At 42.0% G+C, this 24593-nt stretch overlaps 4 protein-coding genes and 1 non-coding gene across 6 annotated transcripts; 2 read left to right on the top strand and 3 right to left on the bottom strand.

The window, feature by feature from the left end:
• Positions 1 to 188: 188 nt before the first annotated feature.
• LOC103972047 (ABC transporter G family member 14) lies at positions 189 to 3524 on the bottom strand. Its single transcript, XM_009386243.3, has 4 exons — positions 3313 to 3524; positions 2433 to 3231; positions 1200 to 1561; positions 189 to 1126 (listed from the first exon to the last, which is right to left on the bottom strand). Exons 1-4 carry the CDS (start codon positions 3430 to 3432, stop codon positions 476 to 478), a joined length of 1932 nt encoding a protein of 643 aa, XP_009384518.2. The 5' UTR covers positions 3433 to 3524; the 3' UTR covers positions 189 to 475.
• Positions 3525 to 11358: 7834 nt separating this feature from the next.
• LOC103972036 (two-component response regulator-like PRR1) lies at positions 11359 to 14890 on the top strand. The gene is made up of 6 exons (XM_009386233.3): positions 11359 to 11884; positions 12458 to 12619; positions 12712 to 12845; positions 12957 to 13124; positions 13387 to 13468; positions 13593 to 14890. Exons 1-6 carry the CDS (start codon positions 11692 to 11694, stop codon positions 14501 to 14503), a joined length of 1650 nt encoding a protein of 549 aa, XP_009384508.2. The 5' UTR covers positions 11359 to 11691; the 3' UTR covers positions 14504 to 14890.
• Positions 14891 to 15653: 763 nt separating this feature from the next.
• On the bottom strand, positions 15654 to 18176 carry LOC135630985 (uncharacterized). Its single transcript, XM_065138335.1, has 3 exons — positions 17975 to 18176; positions 17681 to 17788; positions 15654 to 16183 (listed from the first exon to the last, which is right to left on the bottom strand). The coding sequence occupies exons 1-3, from the start codon at positions 17996 to 17998 to the stop codon at positions 15731 to 15733; spliced, it is 585 nt and encodes a 194-aa protein (XP_064994407.1). The 5' UTR covers positions 17999 to 18176; the 3' UTR covers positions 15654 to 15730.
• Positions 18177 to 19067: 891 nt separating this feature from the next.
• LOC135631304 (probable protein phosphatase 2C 44) lies at positions 19068 to 23551 on the top strand. 2 transcript variants are annotated; one of them, XM_065138863.1, is made up of 5 exons: positions 19068 to 19364; positions 21384 to 21628; positions 21961 to 22237; positions 22336 to 22490; positions 22874 to 23551. In XM_065138863.1, exons 2-5 carry the CDS (start codon positions 21491 to 21493, stop codon positions 23012 to 23014), a joined length of 711 nt encoding a protein of 236 aa, XP_064994935.1. In that variant the 5' UTR covers positions 19068 to 19364; positions 21384 to 21490; the 3' UTR covers positions 23015 to 23551. The 2 variants fall into 2 exon arrangements, with proteins under 2 accessions (XP_064994935.1, XP_064994934.1); XM_065138862.1 differs by having other exon boundaries at positions 19069 to 19364; positions 21377 to 21628.
• Positions 23375 to 23447, bottom strand: TRNAE-CUC (transfer RNA glutamic acid (anticodon CUC)). Its single transcript has one exon. It is a non-coding gene; the product is annotated as a tRNA-Glu (tRNA).
• Positions 23552 to 24593: the final 1042 nt, after the last annotated feature.

Raw genomic sequence — 24593 nt, 5'->3', positions numbered from 1 at the left:
ATTGGACTATATGTATATATATATATATATATATAGAGAGAGAGAGAGAGAGAGAGAGAGAGAGAGAGAGATGGCAGGGATCGTAATGGAGTTGACAAGCTTTAGAGGATCATGAAGCTCTGCTATGCTGGCTGTACAAGTGTTGTTGTTCATATCCAGCGACGCTTGAATTCCACAGTCGATTGATATAGTGGAATTAGTTCCTATCAAATTCATAGATGCTGCTAACAAAACTTGGAGCACTGGTTCTGCACATATTGCCCAAACGACAGCTTGTAGGCCTTCACTAACAAGCAGTTCTCGCAGGACCTGAGAACGCTCGAAGGCGTCCATTATTGTTTGTATTGTCCGGGGAGCTCGAATTTGCGGTATTCGGCGCTTGCTTCCTTTCGAGTGTGATCCGTTGCAGGGGACCTTTGTCGGAGTGCATCCTCGACCAACGGGAAGAGTTCGATCGATCGGCCCCTGTTCTCCGTCACCTGTGTTGCAGGTGGCGCAGCGCGAGGTAGGCGACGATCCGATAGCCGACGAGCATCACCGCCATGACGCACACGTCAACCCACATGCGTCGCAGCCCCACCGACTTGATCGCTTGGTACTCCATCACCGGGCACATCACCCCTTTGGAGCACTCGTAGGAGTCGTGCTCCGTGAACTGGACGCCCAGCAGGAGCTTGTAGCAGTAGAAGCTGTAGCTCAAGTACCTGAGCCAGGCGATGAAGGGCGGTATCTGTTGCACGTAGTACCCGCCGGCCATGAGGAAGACCAAGGTGGTGACGGACGCCAGGGTGGTGGCCTGCTTGACGTCCATCAGCATGGCCCCCACGGCGAGGCCCAGGCTCTGCGCCACGAGGACGCTGAAGAGGACGACGAGGAGGGAGAGGAGGAAAGCGAGCGGGTGGGGGTCGAGGCCGCCCATCCAGTACATGATGAAGGTGAAGGCGGTCGGGAGCGCAAGCTCCATGGGCAGGTCCCCCGCTGTGCGCGCTAGGAAGTAGGACGAAAGGCGGTACATGCCGGCGGCCTGCTCTTTTCTCAGCATCGGCCGCTCCTGCGGGAACGTGAACACGGCATTGTAGAGCGGGAAGAAGCCCCAGAACACCGAGAAGAAGAAGATAAGTGCTGTCTGCAGAACAAGCAACGAGATCGATCACCATAGCCACAAGAACTCACAAGAATTCCCAGGTTTTAGTGATTACCCTGTCTTGGATATGGGATAATGGGGTGTGCCACCAAAGCAGACCTCCGAGTGTGGCCACGCTGAGGACTTGGAAGATCCTGAGCTTGTTGAAGGCCTCATGCCGCCTCTCCTTCAACCCTCTGCTGAGCAGCACCGTGAACTGCTCCCGCCAGCTCGTGCACCACTGCGTGCTGGCATTGGCCATCTCTCTGGCGTAGCCATGGTTGTTCAAGTCCACCGCGCAGAGCTCCGCCTTCAATCGGGTGGCGACGTTGCGATCGTACGCGCTGATGAGAGCCTCCTTCACCGCCTTCTGCTCCCGCTGCATGCCGCCATTGGCCTCGCCGTTCTCGCTTGCGTACTTCGACTCCGGCGCGATTCCTGCCCCACACGAGAGCTTGTCATCAGCCACCGCTGTAACCTTCAAGCTAACGCAGGGCCACCCGCAGTGAGAGATGATGGGACAAGAAAGAGGACATGTGTTGCCCAGAGAAGCCCTCCCTTTCCCTGGATGCTGCTCGGCTGAGACACCCACCCTCTCAGCCTCATCGGAGGGTTGACCTAACTCGATACTTCACCCATCACACACATACAAGCGAAAGGAAGTCAATGCTTGTAGCAGCGTGCCATGTACAAGGCGACATGCACTTCTATGTAGATAAGATGGTGAGAGAGAGATGGCTGTGCAGAAGACCACTACGAACAGCCATGGAAGTGTGGTGTGTGGGGACTGCTGGCAAATCGAGAACAGCGGAAAGGGTGGGCGGGTGTGAGAGATCTCCCCTGGCCACTTGCCCTGCAACCTCACGAGGAAGGGATGAGATGGGCCTGAGAGTGACCAAGCTGATCCCCCACCATCACCATGCTTCTTCGATCCAGCCAGCACTCACTTCCCACCAGTGGCATTTGGCTTGGTGTGCCAGTATGGGGCCCTTGGCATGGCCTCGTCCTGGACCCACACCAAAGAGAGTTCCACTTTGTGGGTACGTCATTCCTAGAGTCAAACTTCCCAAACAATTTGCAGGATCACATATAGATAAGGATACAAAGATATGTACATATCAACCAGTTCTAATCGTCTATGGTAATCAAATCCTAAGTCGATGATCTATAAGATTGTAAAGACTAAAATATCCATTAACGAGTAATTAAATTGGATTTGAAAGGAGTTGAAGTTTTTAAGCTGAGTTTGGATTGAAAGAGTGTCTGTCATATATGCAGTCCTATGTGGGCAAGTGGCCATGAAACCTACCATTAGCTAGATCCAGTAGGAAGTCGGCGGGGTTGACACCGTCGATCGGGCAGGGGAATCCGACCGACACGAAGTAGTCGACCGCGGCGGCCGCCCGACCGTAGTATATGGCGTTGCCTTCCGACAGCAGCACGAGCTTGTCGAACATGCGGTAGAGGCGGCTGGACGGCTGGTGGATCGTGGTCACCACCGTCCGGCCCTTCTCCACCGCCAGCCGGCGGAGCGTGGCGACGATTCTGGCGGCGGTCGTCGAGTCCAGGCCGGACGTGGGCTCGTCCAGCAGCAGCAGGCTCGGGTCCACCAGCAGCTCCAGTCCGATGCTCACCCGCTTCCGCTCACCGCCGGAGAGACCTCTCACCCCACGGGCCCCGCCTATCATGCTGTGGGCCACACGATTCAGGCCCAGCTCGGAGATCGCTAATTGGGCCTGATGGGCCTTCTCTGCCCGGCTCAGTGACCCGGGGAGCCGCAGCAGCGCGGTGAAGGTAAGCGTCTCGGTCACCGTGAGGTGGGGGTAGAGGACGTCGTCCTGGGCCACGAAGCCGGTGCGGCGCTTGACGACGCCGGTGAAGGGGTGGCCGTTGTAGGTGATTTTTCCGGAGAGCTTCCCGCGGAGGCGGCCGCCGAGGGCGGTCAGAAGAGTGGTCTTGCCGGACCCAGACGGGCCCAGCATCGCCAGCAGCTCCCCGGGGCAGACCACTCCCGTTATACCGTCAAGTATGGTCTTCTCGGCCGGGCTGCTCGAGCTCGGCCACCACCCTTTGGCCTCCCGTTTCACCTTGTACACCACCTCCTCAAACTGCAAAGCCACACAAGCAGGAGAAGATATAGGTACGCAGTCATACAAGCTGAGAGCTGCCTCATGCACGCAAAATATTACCTTAAGGGTGATCGGAAGGACTGCGGCGGCCTGACTCGGGTATGCGACGACAGTCGAGTTGCCGATAGGCCGGTTCGCGTGACCTCCGCCGGAGTCAGGCTCAGTCTCGCGCGGTGTCATGGTCGATAATGTGGTGGACAGGAGGAGGAGGAAGAGAGTTGCTTATGTCAGTGATGGTGGTTTGAAGAAGTTGGATGGTTAGGGGGAAAGCACGCACACTCACACATACATATAGTTAGAGGAGAGAGAGAGAGAGAGAGGGGGACCCACCAACAAGCTTTGTTGCAGCCACGTTTACACTAAGGAGAAGGGCTCAAATGCTTTGTTAACACTTGTGAATGGAGGTGGTGGGATTAGTAAATGCAGATGTGTTGTGCAATCTTTGGAAGTTGGGTTGGTGTGGCTCTTTTCTTTAATGGAACTATACATGATGTGAGGCTTATGCAAAGGGGTTTCTGTGAACCATGACATCAATCAACCTTGGTCCATAGAGGGTTCTATGAGAAGGCCAAATGTGTTTCTCCAGCTAAATATTTGGAACGAAGAGGAGGAGGAATGTGATTGTTTATGTGGGACACACTGTATCCAAAACTTATTTAATTAGATGGTGCTTTCTTGCTCATTCCTTTGGATTGTTATCTTGGAATTGCAGATCTTTTACTCCGGTGCTAGCTGCATCTTCATGTTTGGCTCATGCATGCTGCTTGGAACTCAAATGGTGCAAACCATGCATGGGGTCTGTGCTAGCTCTTGAGGATGTCGAGTGATATGCATCCACTCTCATGGTAACCTTCCTTTCCCAGAGAATATAATCTCTGAAAGCAGCTCTTGGCACTGTGCATGCAGCTAAAGAATGAAAGTGATGCTTGTGGTGGTGCAAACACAAGGCTTTGTAGGGAGGGGGGGAGTTCTTTTGTGGAGCTTGTATCAAGAGCACATGCAACCCACTTACTAGGGGAATATAAAACAGTGGCCAGGCAGCAATCCTGTAAGGTTTCTGTGTGCCGAAGAGCCCCAAGCTATGTGCTCCTTCCCCGGGCAGAATTGTGTTCCTAATTCCCTTGCTTGATCAAGCAAAAGGCGATAGAAAAAGGAAGAAGAAAGAGGAGACATTAAAAGACCAGTCTCTTCTTCTTCTTCTTCTTCTTCCACCAGTCAATATACCCTTTTGCCATGAAACCAGGAAGAAATCATTCTGGTGCCAGACATGTCGCCACTCTACAATCGTAGGTCGCCCACAAAATCTCGTAGATGGGATATAGAAATGATTTAGAGCGCGAATCGTCGACTCGCAACGAGCACTATGGATTTGGTTAGAGGCATTAGTACTATAAATATTGTCCGCACTTTGCATGCATGGGATGGCCCCATTGGATCCTCTGTGTAGGTTGGCATGTTGTTCTTAGATCTGCAGGTACAGACACACCTAATGCCCTAAATCTCCAGAATCTAAACTGAACGCACCCTACACATCTTTTACTCGGTTCAACTTGAATGCTGCTCGAGCTTGCAGTAGACTAATCGCAACTGTTACAAGGTTTATGCAAACAAAGATAGGATGTGCATGCATGCCCCCCCTCCGTATTGGGTTTTGAGTGTAACAGAGAGAATCTTGGCTTTTGCTCTCTCTCTCTCTCTCTCTCTCTCTCCTTGTTCATTTTGGTCAGTTCAAATCGCGACAAGTGGCAAGCACAGTGAGGGTGTGAATGTGATCACTCAGGTGGCAAGTACTTGAAATCATTGGGAGCAATCCATGGTGGGAGGCCCCCATGTCACCCCCACCAATCTCTCATTTATCTTCGCTATGTCTCCAAGACACAGTCGCCCACCAAACTTACCAACTTGGAATTGATTGAGACAGAGGCCTGCGGATATCTACCCATTTAGAACCAGGAGGAAACACCTTCACCGAGGATCAAATTGAAAGTTCATCTCAAACAAAGAATGGCACCTGATCCGTTCCTAAGCTACCATAAGTCTCAGTGTTTTGGGAATATGTTGATCGGCCTGCCATAGACAACCTTCACCAACAAGTCTCATGGAGTTGTTTGCATGATGTAGTTGGGACGATCGACTTTGATCAAGTGGTTGGATGTCGTATGATGTTTAACATAGTACACTGCTAGTATGATGGCAAACTTTGTTTATGCATCAAAAAGATACTGAGATCAACTTCATGTGAGAGTCTCTCAGCTCCTTTCACCAATGCAGAAAGTGAATATGTTCATTAAAGGCACAGAAAGAGAACAGATATCTAATTATTTTTCTTCCTGAACACAGACCAAGACTTACCAAAATTTGGATTGGTAGACTCACCATCATCACTAAACCCAAGGATTACAAAACAATATCGATTCATACCCCCACAAATGCGATGAAAGAGTAGCCTGCCAATGTAGAAAGATCAACAACCATATCTTTACAGTGAGCTATATTTATCTATATATAGTTCTGCAGCAACTTCAAGCTACTTGACTTCTCTGCATGCAGTGTGATTTGTGAAACCAAGAAAGAAGAAACCAATTCGTTAATCATATTTTCTAGATTTTAAGGCTTTGGTTTCTGAAACCAAGAGAGAGAAAGAACAGATTTGCTGACATTTTCACAAAGAACAAGAGATATAATGACGATATCAAAAGGTTTCCATGACAACAAGGATCCCCAAAATGGCTATAAGCATCATCTTGCAAAAGGGTTGGCAGAATCAAGAACAAGATCAGTTGTAACCATATGTAATAGTTTGCGTAGAGTAGCTACAAACATGATGCATCTGATGGTGTGTTTCAATAATGGCCACTTGCAAGAACCACTTTGTTCAAAGGAGATGATGTTTGAGAGCTGTGGGTCTCTGTCTTAGTTAGATGCCTAAACTAAGTTATCTTGGGCTAAGTGGAAAAGGTTAATGGAACCCCACTATAGTGGTGCTGATGATGATCCAGGCCTCTCAAAAGTGCTGCTTAAATACTCACTCTGGTGCATTCATCACTCATCACATACATACAATTTCTAATTCTATACTTCTTTGTTGAGAAATGCCTGCAAGCATGTTCTAAGTGGAGCAATTTACAAAGTGACCACATCATGAAAATGTGACAAGCTCTGAGAAAAAGAGTGACAACTATTTGTGTTGCTGGAAGAGATTATTTGGTGATAAATAGCTCTGATGACAAAATGCTTCATGTTAAAACCCCCCATGGACAAATTTTAGCTTTCCTTTTGTTGTTGCTAATGATCATTTTTGTTGTCATCAGCAACACTTGGATTCAAAGGTTCACCCTACTCCACAGCTGGTCATAATGTGTGTCGGCTTTAACCTAACCTACCCTACCCTACCTTGACCTATCAAATCATAATTATATACTCTCTGTTTATTTTCTTTTTTGTGTTCTTCTTGCATTTTGCTAATGTATGCCTTCTACGGTCCAATGCCATCAAGACATGATGTCTCATTGTTTCTCCAAGTTGCCTTCCTACGTGTCATGCAATTTTGCTCATCCCAATATTTATCGATGCATCAGCGTTGCATGGGCCATATCTTTGGTTGGATGATCTCTTTGCTTCGGTCGCTGTCCTGACTCAGAGAACCAAAGCAATGGGAGAATGATGCAAAGCTGACATTATGACCAATCATGTGAAAAAACTTATAAACGGCATTCATCGACTGCGAGGATGGATGATGGATGATAACATCAACAACAACAACATTTGTTCTAGGAAATCCAACCCTTGTTCGAGTTGAGAGATGGTGGGATGGCATCAGAGAACTGGAAAAGGTCTCGGAAACATGTCGAATGAGGGCCTCAGTGAAGATGTCACATTCCACATCCCCCATGGTGTTGTACTTCACTACCTTAGTGGATGTAGCGTTCAAGCTTCGATGAGTGGACCTCCATAATGTCAAGCGTGCATCTCCTCAGCAATACTAAAACATCACCAACGCTTAGGATTGGAGAGATCCAACAGGGGTTTATGGTTGGATTCTGCATGCAGTGCACTGTACATGGTGTCTTTGTGACTATTCCACCTTAGACAAACTTTCGATCTCCGACCATAGTGCAGAAAAGGTTGTCATTGATAGGGTTCTGATGTAGATAGCTGACGATTAAGCAAGAATAAGTGTATACTGGAAAACGAGTCCGGTGTCCAAGAAACTGTTAGGCTCCTCCAGCTGAGCCATTAGATAGGGTTCACTTTGTTCAGCAATGCTGCACCAGTCTGTCAGCAGGAATTTACCTGGCTGAGTTCTTGCAAGGTTTCAAGAAGATCATGAAGCTGGAATCATTTCTAGTTCTCTTCTTCAAACATATCTAAACCCTACAAGAAAACGAAACTATTTTGCTGCCCAAAAAGATCAGTCCAGAATGATGTACGAAGGAATCAGAGTCCAACGAAAACATACAAATCGACAAGACACTTGGTCTTGCAGCATGGCCAGAACGATGCGAACTGGTAAAGCTAACTAGTCTGCAGCTTGTTAGATACCCCACATGTGTCTGAATGAAAGGACTAGTTGATAAGGGTAGGAAGAGATACCGATAAGGTGCCAACCCTCAGTCACAATCTAGACTGAGGGTTTGTTCTATATATATAGATAGATTTGTTGCAATGATAGGCTGTAGAAAACAAAATGATAAAACAAACATTACCCTTATTCTAGTATTGATCAGATTTGATTAACTTTTATCATGCCTGAAATCCTTGAAGATATTTTCTTGCTTTGAACAGTCTGCAGTGGACTCATCAATTCCACTTCCATCCCAATTGCGGTGTTCTTCATGTGTGGAACGCGCACTTGGATTGATTGATATCATGAACTGACAGCTCCTGGTCGGTATCTAATTGTGGAAATGACTGCTAGTGCAACGTCAAAGCTAAGTAATCGATACCATGTCTCACCTGAAGGATCATCCTCATCACCACGAGATTGGAAGGAATCTTTGGCCTTTTGCCGTGTTGAGAAGCTGGTGCCGAATGGGAGCCAGATGAAGGAATTTGAGTGGCGTGCATGACCTGATGGATTCTCCCGTAGCATCCATAAGTGTTGGGGTGTGCTTGAACACAATCAAATGCCTTCTCATTGTCCTTGCCAATGATTGAGCCACCTATGTGGTGAATGATTCTCTTGTAATCATAATTACCAAGACTTCCTAATGATAGGTGAATTCCTGAAACCATGTCTGCTATAATGCTCAGGGTTTTCCTAAAGGATTACAGAACATGGTACAAATTAAACATGATGTTGCGCGCGGATTATCGAACCTCTGATCAAGCCTAATCCAATGGTTTATCTGAATACAACACTAATCCACAGTAGAAAGCTTGAAGACATGAAGATTTAGGTTGGTTCTGTTTGTTGAGCTAGATGGAGGGACTTAAACAACTCTCAAGCTGATTAGATTGGAATTTGCAGTCCAATAGGATTGCTTAATCCTTTAACTGAAGCTGCTCTACTTTCTCATGGCTGGGTATTGGAGTTCATGACTTCACTTGAGCTGGAGTCTGAGATCACCACCGGGCCTGTGAAGGCAGGCATGTAAGCTCTCTACATCTCAGCCCACAATGAGTGACACATATATAGCTCATACAAAATCGTGGTTTTGAATAAGGATTATGTTGAGGATTAGCACAAACACTGCTGAAATATGTCTCCTTCTGAGGATAATGAACACATATGTACGTATGAAGAAGCAGGGCTTTGTTAGGCATTCTGCAAAGTAGAAGGTCGAGAAACACTGCGGAAGTTTACTGGACTGGATTGGATGTCTAATAGAACGCCTTGTGAGAGTCTTCAATGTTTGAGAGATCTTTCTACAGCTTGCCATTTCAGGTGAAGTACTGAAACTAAGATCTACATCCATTGAAAGGCACTTCATCTTCGATACATCAGTTTACATAGATTGATTCAGTGATCAAGACGAGGAGCACATACGTACGGCATCAAATGAATGAGCATAAGACTACAACTTTCCATGACATGCAAACCTAACTTAGAAACCGGTCAGCTCATATGGCTCCTTTTGAGAGCAGTCAAACATCTACAATTAGATGAATCCTAGTATCCATCACTTCCAGATTGCAGTGTGATCTTTTAATATTGCAAATCTAACTCAAAAAAAGATAAAATTCGTATGGATTTCTTGAGAACTCTCATGATTTTAAAAAATCAAAAGTGTCAAGAGGCAGGTTATTCAAACATCTACACTCAAATGAATCCTATAGTCCATCACCTTCAGAGTGCAGTGTGATCTTTAGAAGATACCACAAAAAAAAGAAGAACAACATACCCGTAACATATCAGCTAATCATGAAACTGCAGTGCATGCTTAGAGATCATTTGTATTGTCAGAAAACATGTTAGAACAAATAATCTAAATTCGCATATATTCATAACAAAAGAATGATCAGCAACTTCTCATAAGCAGTAAAGTAGAAAAAAAGAACAGTAGTCAGCATGCATCAGGAAAGTGTTAGAATCAGCTAAAAATTTTAATGTCAAGGTTAAAATCTAGTATCATAAATCAAAAATAGATCGTGCCTACCTTTAATATCATACATAATCAATACCTTCAACATCTTCAAAAACACTCAGAGACTCGTAGGAAAGTTAGACTTTCCTTTCCTAACTTTTCACATGATGACTATGATTGATGAATAGGAACCAATCAAGGAGGTGAGAGAGATCTCAATTCTATTGATAACGTGAGTCATCACATAGGTGAGAACTTTCTTCAAGGTTATCTCGGAAGATTTTCTAAGATATTGAATTCTATTGATCATTAACTTTAATTAGGATTCAATCGAGCTCCTTAATATATCTTATCTTAAGTTAATTGAGCTATAAAATCTAATAGAATGTTGCTGCAAAATACAGATACTGTTGCCTGAAATTTATAATACCATCTTGAAGTTTTGATTAGTGCCTTTGGGTGTAAGAGTTTAAGCCCGTAAATAGATGCTTTTGTAGGTGGCCTGGGTGTTACTTTGGTAATGTCTGTCATAGACCGGCGATTTTATATTGTTTATATTGTTTTGTGGCCTTCTAAATGGTTTTACATGGATCATCTACTTCATGATTTATATGATAATTATATTTTGGTCCGATATGCAATTCCCAATGGATATGATTTTTTGTTTATTTTTTGTAATTATCTTTTATCCCAAAAAACCTGCTTCCTTGAGTTTTAATCCCCTCTAATGTGCATTAATTATTGAATATATATATATATATATATATATATATATATATATATATATATATATATATATTCGAATAAGATGAGTTTTCCGAGTAATGGGTAGAGGGATTTTAAGCGCACCGAAGAGACTTCCACATGTCGGTACCCATTCTGCCTAATCTGTCGAGGCGCGCTGGGATTGGACAAGAAACGAGATAACGATAGGGACCCACATCTTGCCTGGCGATGCAGTGACGAAACGGGGACGCGGGTATAAGTGTTTTGATCACGCGTTAAGAGATTTTTACGTGTACTTAAAGTGAATTCCACCTTTTGATACCCATTTCTGCCTTATCCGCAAAGGCGCGCAGTGATTGGACATGAAGAAAGATTACAACGGGCCCCACAATCTAAACGTTACTCAGAGCGTATGATACAAAAGGAACCGGAAGAGGAATATTCTACGGCAGAAGCCACTGGGAGACGTCGACGTAGAATGTATGCCTATCGTGCGTACGGGTGTGGGTCGCAGTGCTTTTCCCTACCGCTTGCTGGCTTACTTGTGTGGGCCCGGGAAGGTACGACTCGCGGGTACGTGGAAAGATATTCTTGCATCGATTTTCTCCTCGGGTCCTGTGGGGCCATCGGGTCATCCAGCCAGGTAACGGGTAGACAATTAGGGTTGGCTAACTCTTGGATCATTCCTCCGTCTGTGGCCTGAGCGGACCGAGCTCTATCTTCCCGCGTTGAGGCGACGTGGCGCGTCCTTCATCACACGCCTCATAACCGGACACGTCCGCACTTTTGCTCGCACTTTTCTGCTGCTTTATGCGCGCCTTTGGGGTCCGCTTGCTCCCTCCAATCATGTTTCGAGCCTCGGCGACCTACGGTGCGCACGCCGGCGCACGTTAGCGCGGGTCCCTGTCTGCGCCCTCGGGATGTAGATCTTTAGGATGTGGATCATGGAGATGAATCAAAACAAAGAGAAAGAGAGAGAGAGGAGGAGGGGGTGGAGGAGATTGGAGTGGCCTATGTGGAGATCGATCGCCACCTTTTCCCCCTTGTGATTCTTCTCTTTCTTGTTGTTGTTAACGCCATATCATCGTCTTTCTTTTTCTTGGAATTTCTTTTGGTGGGGTTATCGTTCGGATTTGGTGAAGGGATGGGGCGATAGTAGAGGGATTCCGTAGTGGTGGTGGTGGGGATGGGGCGAGAGAGGGTCGAGGAGGACGAAGACGAGGGGTGGAGATGCCTTAATGAAGGGGACGGTGGCGGCGGCGGTGATGCCGCCGGCCAACGGTTCTTTGACCGGAGCAAGGTTAGGATTCTGCTTTGCGACAACGATCCCAAGAGCTCGCAGGAGATTCTTCAGCTCCTCCTTAAGTGCTCCTACCAAGGTATTTCCCTCCTGTTCAGCACATGCGAACATATAGGCAGCTTCAGGTTTTGTCATCAAAACTTTTATTTGATCGCAATTAAGAATCAGAAAGGACAGCTAATTCTACAATCAAAGCCCGTTATTCACGAAAAGAAAAGGAAAAAAGGTTTTTTTTTTTTTTTGGAATAACTGTGCGTATATTATTTCTTCAATTGGTGGCGTTTACTCTACTCTTCAATTGATTAGCAAGTAATCATGCATCAGTACTCCAATATATCTATGTATCTACGAAAAAAATAGAAAATATTTGTACTAGTTTGTTGCTAATGCCCTGATTTCTTTTCTTGTTTGTTTTGGTGGTAGTATGAGTCAATATTTTCTTTTTCTTTTTCTTAGTCACCTAATGGTTAAACACCTTGGTGCCTGTATTGGTCTCGCTCCTTACTTGTGGTAATGTTTATGATAATTTATAGGGTACCATGTTTTGTTTGTTATGGCAGTGTTTCTGAAATCCGATAGACTAGATGGTACCATTGTCTTCACAAGTTTTTTAGTGGACAACATTCAGCTGATTGTACTTGTCATGTTTCAGTAACTTCAGCGAGGTCTGCCAGACAGGTGATTGATGTGCTTAATGCCCAAGGATCAGAAATCGACATCATTCTTGCAGAGGTCGAGCTTCCAATGGCCAAAGGATTGAAGATGCTGAAGTATATTGCAAGAAATAAGGATTTGAGGCGCATTCCTATAATAAGTGAGCTTACCCAGTTCTTCATTATTGCTTCTTCCCCTTTTGTCGGAAATCAAGTAAAAAGTCTTGTTGCTTGCTTCCTGTTCCTTCCCCAGTAATGTCTGCGCAAGATGAGGTTTCAGTTGTCGTGAAGTGTTTGCGACTTGGGGCAGCTGATTATCTTATGAAGCCACTGCGCACGAATGAGTTGCTGAACCTTTGGACCCACATGTGGAGAAGAAGACGCATGGTACTGCTTGACATGAGCTACCCCCTTTTCGTATCATTCTTTTGATGTGTGATGCATGTAATTACTACGACAATCAGGAGTAAAATTTGTTCATGTATTTTGTTCTACCAGCTTGGCCTGACAGAGAAGGATGTCTTCAGACATGATTTTGAGATAATTTTCTCAGACCCTAGTGATGCCAACACAAATAGTATAACTCTTCTCTCGGATGACACAGATGAAAAACCCAGTATGGGTACAAATCCAGAATTGAACTTGTCAAATCTTCCTGAAACTGAGGTAAGATCACTGGGGAGCTTGTTAGTTGTTATTGAAGTATGCTTGTTGATTAAGAAACCAGCAAAGAGGCTCATCGGATGTTCTTTTAAATTCACCTAATCAACAGTATCTATTGTCGCATATTTCTTATAGTTAATTATGATTATTGTATCTACATGAACCTAGGTTCTTGCAATAATAAATCACTAATCATAATTTTCCTTCTGTAAATCAAATAGTATAAGCTTTGTGGATTGATATTGATTTATCTTGTATTGTCCAGTCCAATGTGTCTCCTGTGGAGCCTGTCTGTAATAATCTTTTGGGAGATGTACAAAATATTCCAAGGGATGGTGATCGGGCAGGTAAATATGCCTGTGTTTCTGTAGTCATGACTTGTTTTAGTTTCTAAGCCTTTTTGTTTTTCTTTTTCTGTAGGCTTGTTTTCTCCAGTCTTGAGAAACTAATTCTTTTTACCATTATTTGCAGGGGGAATATTTTCATTGCCAAAGAAGACTGAGTTGAAGGTTGGTGGTTCTTCTGCCTTCTTGACATATGTCAAGTCAAGTGCATCAAGCAGAATGCCATGTATTGATGTTGATGTGAATTCTGCTCCATCAGAACCCTCAAATCGTGAAGAAAGCTCTCTTGCAGTGGGTGATACAGCACAATGCAACAGCAAATTGGTGCCAGAAAGCTATATTGGTGGAAATGGGACTCCAACCAGTAAGAATATATGCAATATGAAGGACTTCCAAACACCACCAGAGTTTCCCACATTATGTGGGTCTTCTTCTACTGAGCAGCAGCCACAGTTGAGGAATGAGGTTCTGAGTGATGGATCTGGCATCCCACCTATCTTTTCTTTGCCATTTTATTATCCGGGTGTGATGGATCAGAACATATTATGTTCACATGGGCAGTTGTTTCAGGGTAGCTTGAATGATGTGCAAGCACACCCTGCACCAGCCTTGCTGCCTCACTACGGTGTTGTTCCTCGTATGCCTCTGATACCATCATTCCCTTATCAGACATTCGGCATAAATATGCAATCGGGTCATGTGGCTGCACCAAATTTGTCTTCATCAATGACCACCCCGTCTGTGCTCGAAGTGAAACCTGGTCGGATCGAAAAAAGAGCAGCGGCACTCGTCAAGTTCAGGCAGAAAAGAAAGGATAGATGTTTTGATAAGAAAATTAGGTATGTAAATCGAAAACGCCTCGCAGAGAAAAGACCAAGAGTTCGAGGCCAGTTTGTGAAGCAAGTTAACAATGTAGACGTTAACCAAAATGTATTGGGTGGTGGTGATGGTGAATTTGGCGATTATGAAGATGATGAACCTACATCCAAGGAACTAGAACTCATTTCTTCTCCAGAACAGAATGCTTCTGACTGTTAGACTGAAGCTGGCAATATTTCCATAGACTGCTGATGATCAAAATATAGGAAGGCAGATGATGTTCTGACACCGGCAAACTTCCCATTCAAGCTGTGCTATTTATGAACCATGTTGTTATGGCTAATATGTTCCAAGACTTATATTACAAAAGAAAAGTGTGATGATGATAATTGGAGGTGTTAAAGGCATTTAGGTGGTATCGTTGGTTAATCTTATTTGCCGGTTTAGGTATAGGTGGCTTCTTTCTCCTAGTTACAATTTACTACTTTCAAAAGCTGCTGTCTCCTTAAGTTCACTGTTGCATTCTTGGACATTGTGATACCCATATTGATGCAAGTCTTACAGATAGATATAATATCAAATACTGCACTGAAGAGTTTTAATCCATGGCAACATATCTCTAAGAAGGGAATCCATGCATCAACAATGATGTCTGTTTGTCTATTTAGCTGTACCTGTCGTTGTCTTATATTTGCAAGTTGATCCACATTGCTTTGATACATGTATTATCTGTGCATCAATATTTATTTGGCCCAAAAATGAAATGATATAATTTGTTTTAAAAATTGACTATTAAGTAAATTTTCATTTATATTGGATGTTTTTCATTATGATCCCCGATTTTGAGGTCAAATTTCTTACTGACTTACGCCCTTCCGAAAAGTTTTGATGATGAATCCAAGCAGGAAAGTAGTATCCAAGTAGAATATAACAATGGATCAGATCTTATCATATATCTGATTTGGTATGTATTCAAAAAGAACAATAGACACCTGAATTAAATTCAAATTTTGGTGACATTCAAGATGGGAATTCCGCTGGTTGAGTTCTGAATGTTAAGAACTGGTGGCAAATCAAACACATCAGACAATCAGTTACAACATTCTCCAATGTTCATCCCAGATAACTCGAATGAGAAATGTTGGGCAACAAAAGAAAGAATTGGAGGAACCTAAACTTTGATCATGAGGGTTCAGTTTCCTCTGATATCTTAAGCTTCAGTAGCTCAATCATCATAGTCCACACCATCATCGTATCTCACTTCATCTGCTCCCAATAATATCATCAACTTTGAGCCCTGAGAGGTACTTTCTCCGCCTCACCTTAATCCACTTAAATACACACATGGAAGAGAAATTGGTCTTCCAAATTCTCGTTAAAGATAAATTAAGACTCAGGGAATTTTGACCCAAGAAACAATCAACGAGTTCTCAAGCACATTAAATATCAATCAAGATAAACTTTTACGTCGATTCCATTGTCTATGAGAGACTGAACAACAGCTCTTATTTTCCCTTCAAACTTGTCCCTTTCCCTGGGAGCGTAAGTACAAGTGTAAACATCAGCTTCTTTTGCCCTTTCTGCTAAGAACCGTCCAACCGCTAAGCATGCAGGTATATCAGACCTGGACTTTAAAACTGCCTTTATATCCTTGGAGTTAGTTCCTGCAACTGCGACCTGTTTGCATGTCACCCTATGGGTGACGGAAGCTGAGACAAACCGCTTGGATATGAAGACATCGAGTGAGAAGGGCTCCATATAAGCTATTGTACGCTGCTTGAATGAAATATGTTTATGTGGGCTCTTTGGTCTCTTTTCCTTCTTGTATGTGTATGGTCTGCTGTTGTCATCATCCAAGAAATCTTCCACACCAAAGAAGCTTCTAGGGCCACTGAGGACCTGAGGTAAGATACAATAATAATTTAAATTGTATCATTGAATAGTTAGCGAAGTGAACAATTAGGAATTTTATAAAGCATGTGAAAACACCATTAAGACTTTAAAGGATACTCCTTCAACAAGAACTCTAAGTTAGTTAAAGCATCTCTGAAACAGATAAGCAACTTGGGATAGGGATGCTTGCAAACAAAGAACTAAAAGCCCTTCACATTTAGTTAGCCAATCAGCATCCGTACTTTTTATTCTAAAAACATAGTTGCAAATATCGGTTGGAGGTACAGAGAAGGCTTTGGACCAAGATATTGAACCTTGCCCAGAAGTATGACAAAGTAAGATTCTAGAGGGAAAAAAGAAAAAAGATGCTATCATGTACAACAATATTTTCCAAAGACTTCACTTGGTTTGGAGGATGTTAATGATAATGATCTTCATATGACAACACTAGTCATACACTGATTTGGATTATAATCAACACAAGTCCTGTTTCTATGGACCTCAGATAGCTCTAGCCCTGCCTGCCCCATGTATCTTTTCTTGTCATCAAACTTCTTTGCTCTTTTACCATTTTCCTTTTTCATGTTTTTGCCTCTATGTTTTCGTTTTCTGTTGAGGTTTTCCAATTGTTCAGCCCATCCTGATGGTTACAGGAAAATCAAGATTTTATGCATTTAAGTGAACTGAGCAGTTCCCTTGTCAACCATATGTATAATGCTAATGATAGAAAACTAAGATATTTAATTCAATCGGGATAGCTATGAGAGCGAATTTCTTAATATGAATTGGCTCCTTCCTATACCAGATTACTGCCTCTGAGCATTTGAGTAAATATCACTGAACAATTAAATGTTCATTACTATATAAAATTTGTTTAGAAGCATTGTTTCAAATTTCCTCTAGAATATTCTATTTTGTCGCAAGAACTGGCCCGTCATGTGTTCCAAATTTCCTCTAGAATATTTTGTTTTGAAGCATGTTCATACTATATAACTACAGGTATAAGGACCACATAGCTTGTTAAATATTCTATTGTTGCAAGAATTGACTCATAATATGTTCCAACTTTCCGTAATCACAACATACTAATTTGTTAAACAACCTACCAAGTCAGTTGAATGATTCCAGTCCTTAAGCTAATAGAGTCCTCAAGCGAATCAATGTAAATCAACCAACATTTGTAAGTAAAGATACTTGATTGCTTAGTTTTAATAGATTTTACCTACTGACATTTTGAAGTACATGATCGAACCCATTTCACTATTACTCAACTTTCATATCTCAATTAAAAACAATAATAACAGATCCCACAAAAATTAATTTATTGCACGTACAATAACATATTTACCTCAAAAAGAAATGAAGAAGAACAATCACCAATTTCAGTCTTAATCGATGCATGACATGAAATAAAAAGAACAATCACAGCATGTGCATTGTGCACAAACGGCAAAAATCCAAGTAAAAGAAGGGAAAGAACAAAATTCTGCACCAATATGTCACCTTTCCGTCATGGAAACCACGTCGACAAACGAATGAAAGAGTCCTATCTCCATAATCCATCGCATGGCTTCCTTTCCTTATTGTGTTCAAAATATTTCTGATCATCGCCTGAAAAAGAAAACACGGGCCTTCTTTAGCAGACGAGGTAAAATCAGAAGAGGCTCAAAAATTCGCTTTTTGATCATTGATTCACGAGCCACTCCAATCCATTTTTTGACATCTTTCCAAAGAAACAGGAAGGAGAGGTGGTGGGTGCTCGCGCGCGTCTCTGAGAGAGAGAGAGAGAGATCGCACCGTCGCTGGTGAGATGCGTGGCATCGCCAGAGGACCGCCTTCTAGTCGCCAGCCGGAGCCCCTCACTGGGATTAGGTTTCTACTGAGGGAGGACTGCCTTCTGGTCGCCGGCCGCCTCGCGAGCGACTTCCCGCGCGAGCAGTAGGGTTGCAGGCCGTCGGGTAAGTTCAAGAGATGAGAGGACTGAGGGCAGAAAGAAAGACCAATGGTGGTTTAGTTAGACCGGCTTATAGTTTAAATTGGGTCCGGTTGGGTTCGAATCGATCTGAGCCCATCTGGTCCACCGTTTATTTGGGTTTCCTGGTTGGATATTTGGTCACCAATGCATTCGTTCCGCACCACTATCAGATGGGAAGAATAGCAGTGATGTGATGTACACTACAGCATCAACTGAGGCATGAAAGAAATCTTAGCACCGTTGACTAAGAGGCAGAATCTAAAAGGTAAAGCCAATCGCATAGACAGGCTTGCTGGTTGACTCGGTCATCATCCTCACGTTCAACAGAAGAAGAAGAAGAAGAAGATTCAGATCACATTATTCTGACAACACCATGGAAAAGAAGACAAAGGTGTCTTGGACATATCCAAGTCTTCGATCCATGTGAATCTTGAGAAGACTTCGAACAGGTCTACTGTACTCTCATCAGTCACAATGCCCTCCTGATGAACATAGGAAAGCTTCCTCAAAACACCTTTAAAGATGCTGTTTTTATTTGTGATCCTAAATGTCCATTGTAAGAAGTATAATTATGAAGATTGCTTTTCTTTTATTTGTTTTTGGGTGGCAATCTCATACTTCATACAATCATCTAAAATAATAATAAAATATAATTTTACAATATACAATCATTCAATTATCAATCATAATTTTATATACACCCCTTGGAAATATTGATATCTATTTTCTTAAAAACATGTCTTTGGTTGATAGTATTTAAGCATTATTTAGATTCGAATTTGAGATTTCACGGTCAATCTGTAGAAATTCTAGCTTTATGGAGGGCGTTTGTGTAAATTCGATTATGGATATCATGCGAAAAGGTCCTTTAGATGTTTGGTTTTGTGTATAGCTCTCGATCGCTATGGTCAAAGGGGGATGAGGACCGCGCAGGAAACTTCCAGGAAAGATGTCGCGGCGACGCGGACGTGGATCGCCAGACGACGAATCGGGGGAATGACGATATATTGGATTTGCCGCTGTCGTTGTTGATCGAAGAAGGCGAGTAGTAGAATTTATTGTGGGCTCGAAGGGGGCGGTCCTGTTCTCATTCGTCTTCCTCTGATCCGAAAACCCCCTCGCCGTTCGCCATTGTTTCCTTCGGTTCGGCTGTCGGATGTGCGCTTTGCTCCCGGCGCCATGAAAAGGTCCGAATTCATCAACATCATCAAGGTTGGTGCAATCTCTTTCCCTCACCTTGTGTTCCCGACGTTTCGTTGCGGTTTCTTTCGCTTCTGGAAAGTAGATGTAGCTGAGTAGCTGATTGTTTCTAGTTCGGTAGGATCGAATATTGATGGAATCGGGAAATGTTTTAGGGTTTTCGTTGATATGGTTACTAATGGATCGGAGGCTTCGATCGTGATGACATAAGGGGCGTGATTGACGTTTTATTGGATGTAAAAACATCCACTTTTGTAGATAGAAGGAAAATTACTAGTTCGATTTATGACAGGATAGTTAATTGGGAAGAATATCTGCAGTTTGTTTGTATCATCCGATCATAAATTTCTTTCTCTTCGTTAATCTTACTTTGTTACTTTATGAAGATGGTTGAAGTCCATTTTTATCTTTCCTCTAAAAGGAATCAGAAATTGAAGTTGTTGATACTAACTAATTCTTCGGTTCGTAGTATGATCATGTTTGGTTCGTCTTTTGACAAAATTATTAGTTGATCTATTTATCGAGGACTTCAAAAACATCTCCTTTTTTGTGTCACAAGGACTGAGATTTGGGACGCTGAACCTCTTAATTGTATATGTAGCACGCTTGTCCACTGGGGTCGAGTACCATTGGCGCATGGCTTATTTGTGCATTTAAGATAAGCATTAGTTCTTGCAGTAAAAAGCTTATTACTGTTACCCGTCTTGTGTGTTTCAAATTTCAGAGGAATTTTAAAGGGATGGTACCTGTTTCAGGTGGCTGGTCTGAGAATTGTTCTCTTGCTTATGTGTGGCTTTACCATATGCATCACTTCTTATAGTAAAGCTTGTAGCTTCTACCCTTCTTCTAAAGCATACAAGTTTAGCAGAATTTTAATTCGTGCTGCTTGTCTGTTGGGGTTGTGTCGCATAATTACTTATAGTAAAGCTTGTTAGGTCTACCTTTTTCTAGAGAATAATTCCTGGTGGCACTATGTGATACCGTAATAAAGAAGGTGGTATTATAATTGTCTCATGGTTGTTAATGCTCACTGTAATGAAAAAAGATAATTATTCTATTGCTTATTCAAATGGACAGAATCATGGCCTGATAGATTTTATTTCTCACTAGAAAGGTAAATAGAAATTACATGCAAGGATTGTGAAGTTATACATAAAGGAAGTTCGACTGGTTGTTGTGTAGAGACCGCATAATCAGCCTGAAATGGTTATGACCTGCATATGAATTAATCATGTCTGAAATTAGTTGTCCCAAGAAACACTTTCATTCCATGTGCTAAAACTGGCAGAGAACATGACACAAGTTGTTGCTATCTCATTTCTTAAAAGTCTAAATGAAATAAAAGTCTTTCCATGAACATTTTCTTCCCAACATGTTTGCAGCTTGAACTTCTGTTTGACCAACCTGAAAATAGTTGCTTGCTTGTTGGTTATTGTTATTCTTATGGGTTGGTGATGGTAACAAAGTTAATGTTGATTGTGCAAGCAAATAAAGTATAGCATACGCTGAAAATTTGGCAAATATCAAGTGATAAATTTGGGATATATATATATATATATATAGATCCTACATTTGCTTATGCCTAGAGCACAAATGTTAGCCGAAATGCACTAAATACTTGTGCATATTTGAATACCCAAGTGTTTCTTAGTTACGAATGTACTTGCTGGATGATTAATGGTATGAGCATGTTTGTCTTCTTTTGATTTCTAACTTAAAGGGCTGTTTTTTGAGCATCATAGAGAATATGGGATATCCCTGTTGTTTTTCAAGACTCCAACATGGATATTTTTAGCTGTTTAAATTAACTTGTTAAATCATCTTTTTACATTCTTCAGCCAAATGTTATTTTTCTTATTTCTGAGTTTTTATTCCATCGCCCCCTTTGAGAACCAAGGAAATTATTGTTTTGTCACTGGGACTGCTATTTTGCCTTTTGTCTTTCAGCTCTTAACCCTATTTTTTCTTTAATAGCACATACTGATGCTTACTTGCACATACTTTGCATATCTTATTTGCTGAAGAGCACAGCATGCCTCAATACGTCATCTGCGGATACTGGGAAAGGGCGGAGCAAGTTGTCAAGTACCAAAGTATCTCATGGATTCCACTTGGTGAAAGGGAAATCAGGTCACGATATGGAAGACTACCATGTGGCAAAATATAGATATGAAAAAAATCATGAGCTTGGCCTATTTGCTATTTTTGATGGTCATTTTGGGGATAGTGTACCAAGCTTCCTGCAAGCCACCCTTTTTGACAATATACTAAAAGAGGTATATATTATTCTTTTTCCACCATCCTTATTCCTCTAGTTGGCACTTTTATTTTACTTTTTCTTGTTACATTTTATAATCTGAGATAAAAGATGTTGAAGAGGAAGACCAGTCATGTAGGTAAACATGACTCCTTAAGTTCATAGTATATATATTTAAGGATCATAAATATAACCAAATTGTTTTTTTAATTCTCAGGGCTTAACTATTTCTCTCAAGATTTCTTCTGTTTTTGCTTTCATGTGAATATTATTCTTGAAGTTGAGCCTTTTTCACTATTTGTACAATTTCAAATTCTTCAGAATGATAATTCTCATTTGTTATTGCTGCAGCCTTTGTTTTGGAGCGATCCTAAATCGGCAATTAAGAATGCTTACTGCTCCACAAATAATGCTATTCTTGAAAACTCAAAGCATTTGGGGCCTGGGGGTTCAACAGCAGTCACAGTGATTGTAGTTGATGGCAAAGATCTGTGGATAGCCAACATAGGCGACTCCAGAGCTGTCTTGTCTGAAAGAGGGGCTGCTAAGCAACTCACCGTCGATCATGAGCCCCATGTGGAGCGAAGTAGGATCGAAAAGCAAGGTGGTTTCGTAACAATTTTTCCTGGTAATGATTTCCTTTCGATGCTGTAGACTTTACTTGACATGAATGACTGTCACCAGCACTAGACCGTTGGGTGGGCTGAAACTTCTTGATATGATCAGGTGATGTTCCCCGTGTTAATGGCCAACTTGCGGTCGCAAGGGCTTTCGGTGACCAAAGCCTCAAGGCACATTTAAGTTCAGAACCTGATGTTAGACATGTCCCAATAGACTCGACTACAGAGTTTGTTATACTTGCGAGTGATGGATTGTGGAAGGTCAGTGGTCCTAAATCCTTTAACTTCTCCTGCATTAAGCTAAAAAAATTTGTTTGGAAACCCTCTCCTCTGGCTTTATATAGTTTTCCAAATTGTAAGAAGAAAAAATGCCCTACCTGGGTTCAGTTTTGTTTACTGCCTGAGATCATAGCATGGTGAGGATCCTATACATACTCTTCCCCTTTCTGGCAATGGCTATTGTAATAATCTAGGTGCCATTGTTATCTGCATATGATGAATCTCCCCAGTTATGTCTTCTCCATTTTCTCTCTTTCAAGAAGATTGCATTCATTGCCTGCATGACTTATTAGACAATTGGGTAATGATGGACAAATTTCACTTTACTTTTTCTTTTCTTTTATAACCTTTCTTCGCTTATTCAGGTAATCAACAATCAGGAAGCTGTCGATCTCGTAAAATCCATAAAGGATCCTCAGGCTGCAGCGAAGCGTCTGACGACGGAAGCCTTGGCAAGGAAGAGTAAAGACGATATTTCATGCATCATGATTCGTTTCAGATGTTGAGAAAAATTGCATTCACATCCTATTGGAGGGATTAGAGCTTAGTTGGGATTGGTTCGCTGAAAAGAAAGAAGAAGCTTGCTTTACAAGAAAACAAAATCAAGGCAATTGAATAGCAAAACAAAGTGTAAGGTTTCATTCTATCACATATATATATATATATATATATATATATATATATATATATATATATATATATATATATATATATATATATATATATATATATATCAGGTGGATAGATAGTAGGATATTACAGAAAATTGGACTTGTACGAGATATGTATTTGCTTAATGGAACAAAAAAATAAATAAAAGGGTCAAAAAGGGGGAAAAGTGAAAATGAAATTATGGAAAAATTAGATTCCGTTGCCGGGACTCGAACCCGGGTCTCTCGGGTGAGAGCCGAGTATCCTAACCAACTAGACTACAACGGATTTGCATAACCTTACAATTATATAAATATATACCGTATAAAAATGTTTATTACTGTAATATTTAAATTCTTTCTTGATTTATTTCATCATTACAATTGGATTCATTAGTATGTGTTTTTGTTGAAAGTTATGCGTCGATCGTAGCAATGATAATGCATGAAATAAAATATTTATAACCTTAATATTTCATGCATTAGCGTTCTTACTCATATTATTTATCCACCATCCATATGAGTTTATGGTGTGATTCCAATGAGTTACATGGAAGAATCATCACTTGAGGTGATGAGTCTTATCGGCATTGAAGCCCTTTGGCCATTCTCTTGCTATCATAATCATGTCTCAAATCCTATTTATAAAATATTTTTTGCTTAGGCTTTATTTAAGGTATATGGTGTAAAAGAAAATGTTGAGTTGACTAAATCTACAACCCTTTGGTCTCATGTAAATAATGCAAAGCTTTAATGGACCATGCAAGGCCAAGTCAGAAGAAAGCATCTGAAGGGGAGCGTTTGTATGCCTTCAATTCCATATATATTAGGTAGAACAAGCCTAAGTGGGTGTGGAAATATGCTGTCACTCACTTGTGGTGAGCATGGCAACAAAAGTGGGGATCGCTTTCTTCTTCCCTCCATCTGTGCTTGTTTCTTCCATGGAATCACTTGTCCTGGCAAAGTGACAACAGGAAATGGGAACTCCTCAGGAGACACAGGGAACGGGCCCAATAAAGCACTGCAGCCATGAGAGGAAAAAGAAGATGTGACATGATGATGAGGGAAAAAAGCTACGTTACTTTGTTTGTTCTAGAAAGAGCAACAAGATGGATGTCACCATACGCGGATTAAGGATTGCTAACCTCTTTCTTATATAGTGTTTACGGAGTTTATCTTTGTTCTTTCAAAGCTCGAAATATTTACCTTAATAGTTTTTGATATTTCTCTTTGGTATCCATACAGAAAAAGTCAGGTTAACTAATGGTTGAGTATAGTTAGCCAATGGAGATTTTTGGATTTTTACTATGAGAAATTGGATTTAGAGGGATATAAAGCATGTTGGAAAACCTAAAAGCTAATTAACAGTTGAATTAAGATTCATAGGACTGAAAGCTAATTAATCTCATAGGCCATTTTCTTTGCCACTAAGAAG

This window comes from Musa acuminata, chromosome BXJ3-2 (assembly GCF_036884655.1).
Source record: "Musa acuminata AAA Group cultivar baxijiao chromosome BXJ3-2, Cavendish_Baxijiao_AAA, whole genome shotgun sequence".
NCBI classification, from domain to species: Eukaryota; Viridiplantae; Streptophyta; class Magnoliopsida; order Zingiberales; family Musaceae; genus Musa; species Musa acuminata.
The sequence above is the reverse complement of the archived record's forward strand: the minus strand, read 5'-3'. Positions and strand labels throughout refer to the sequence as shown.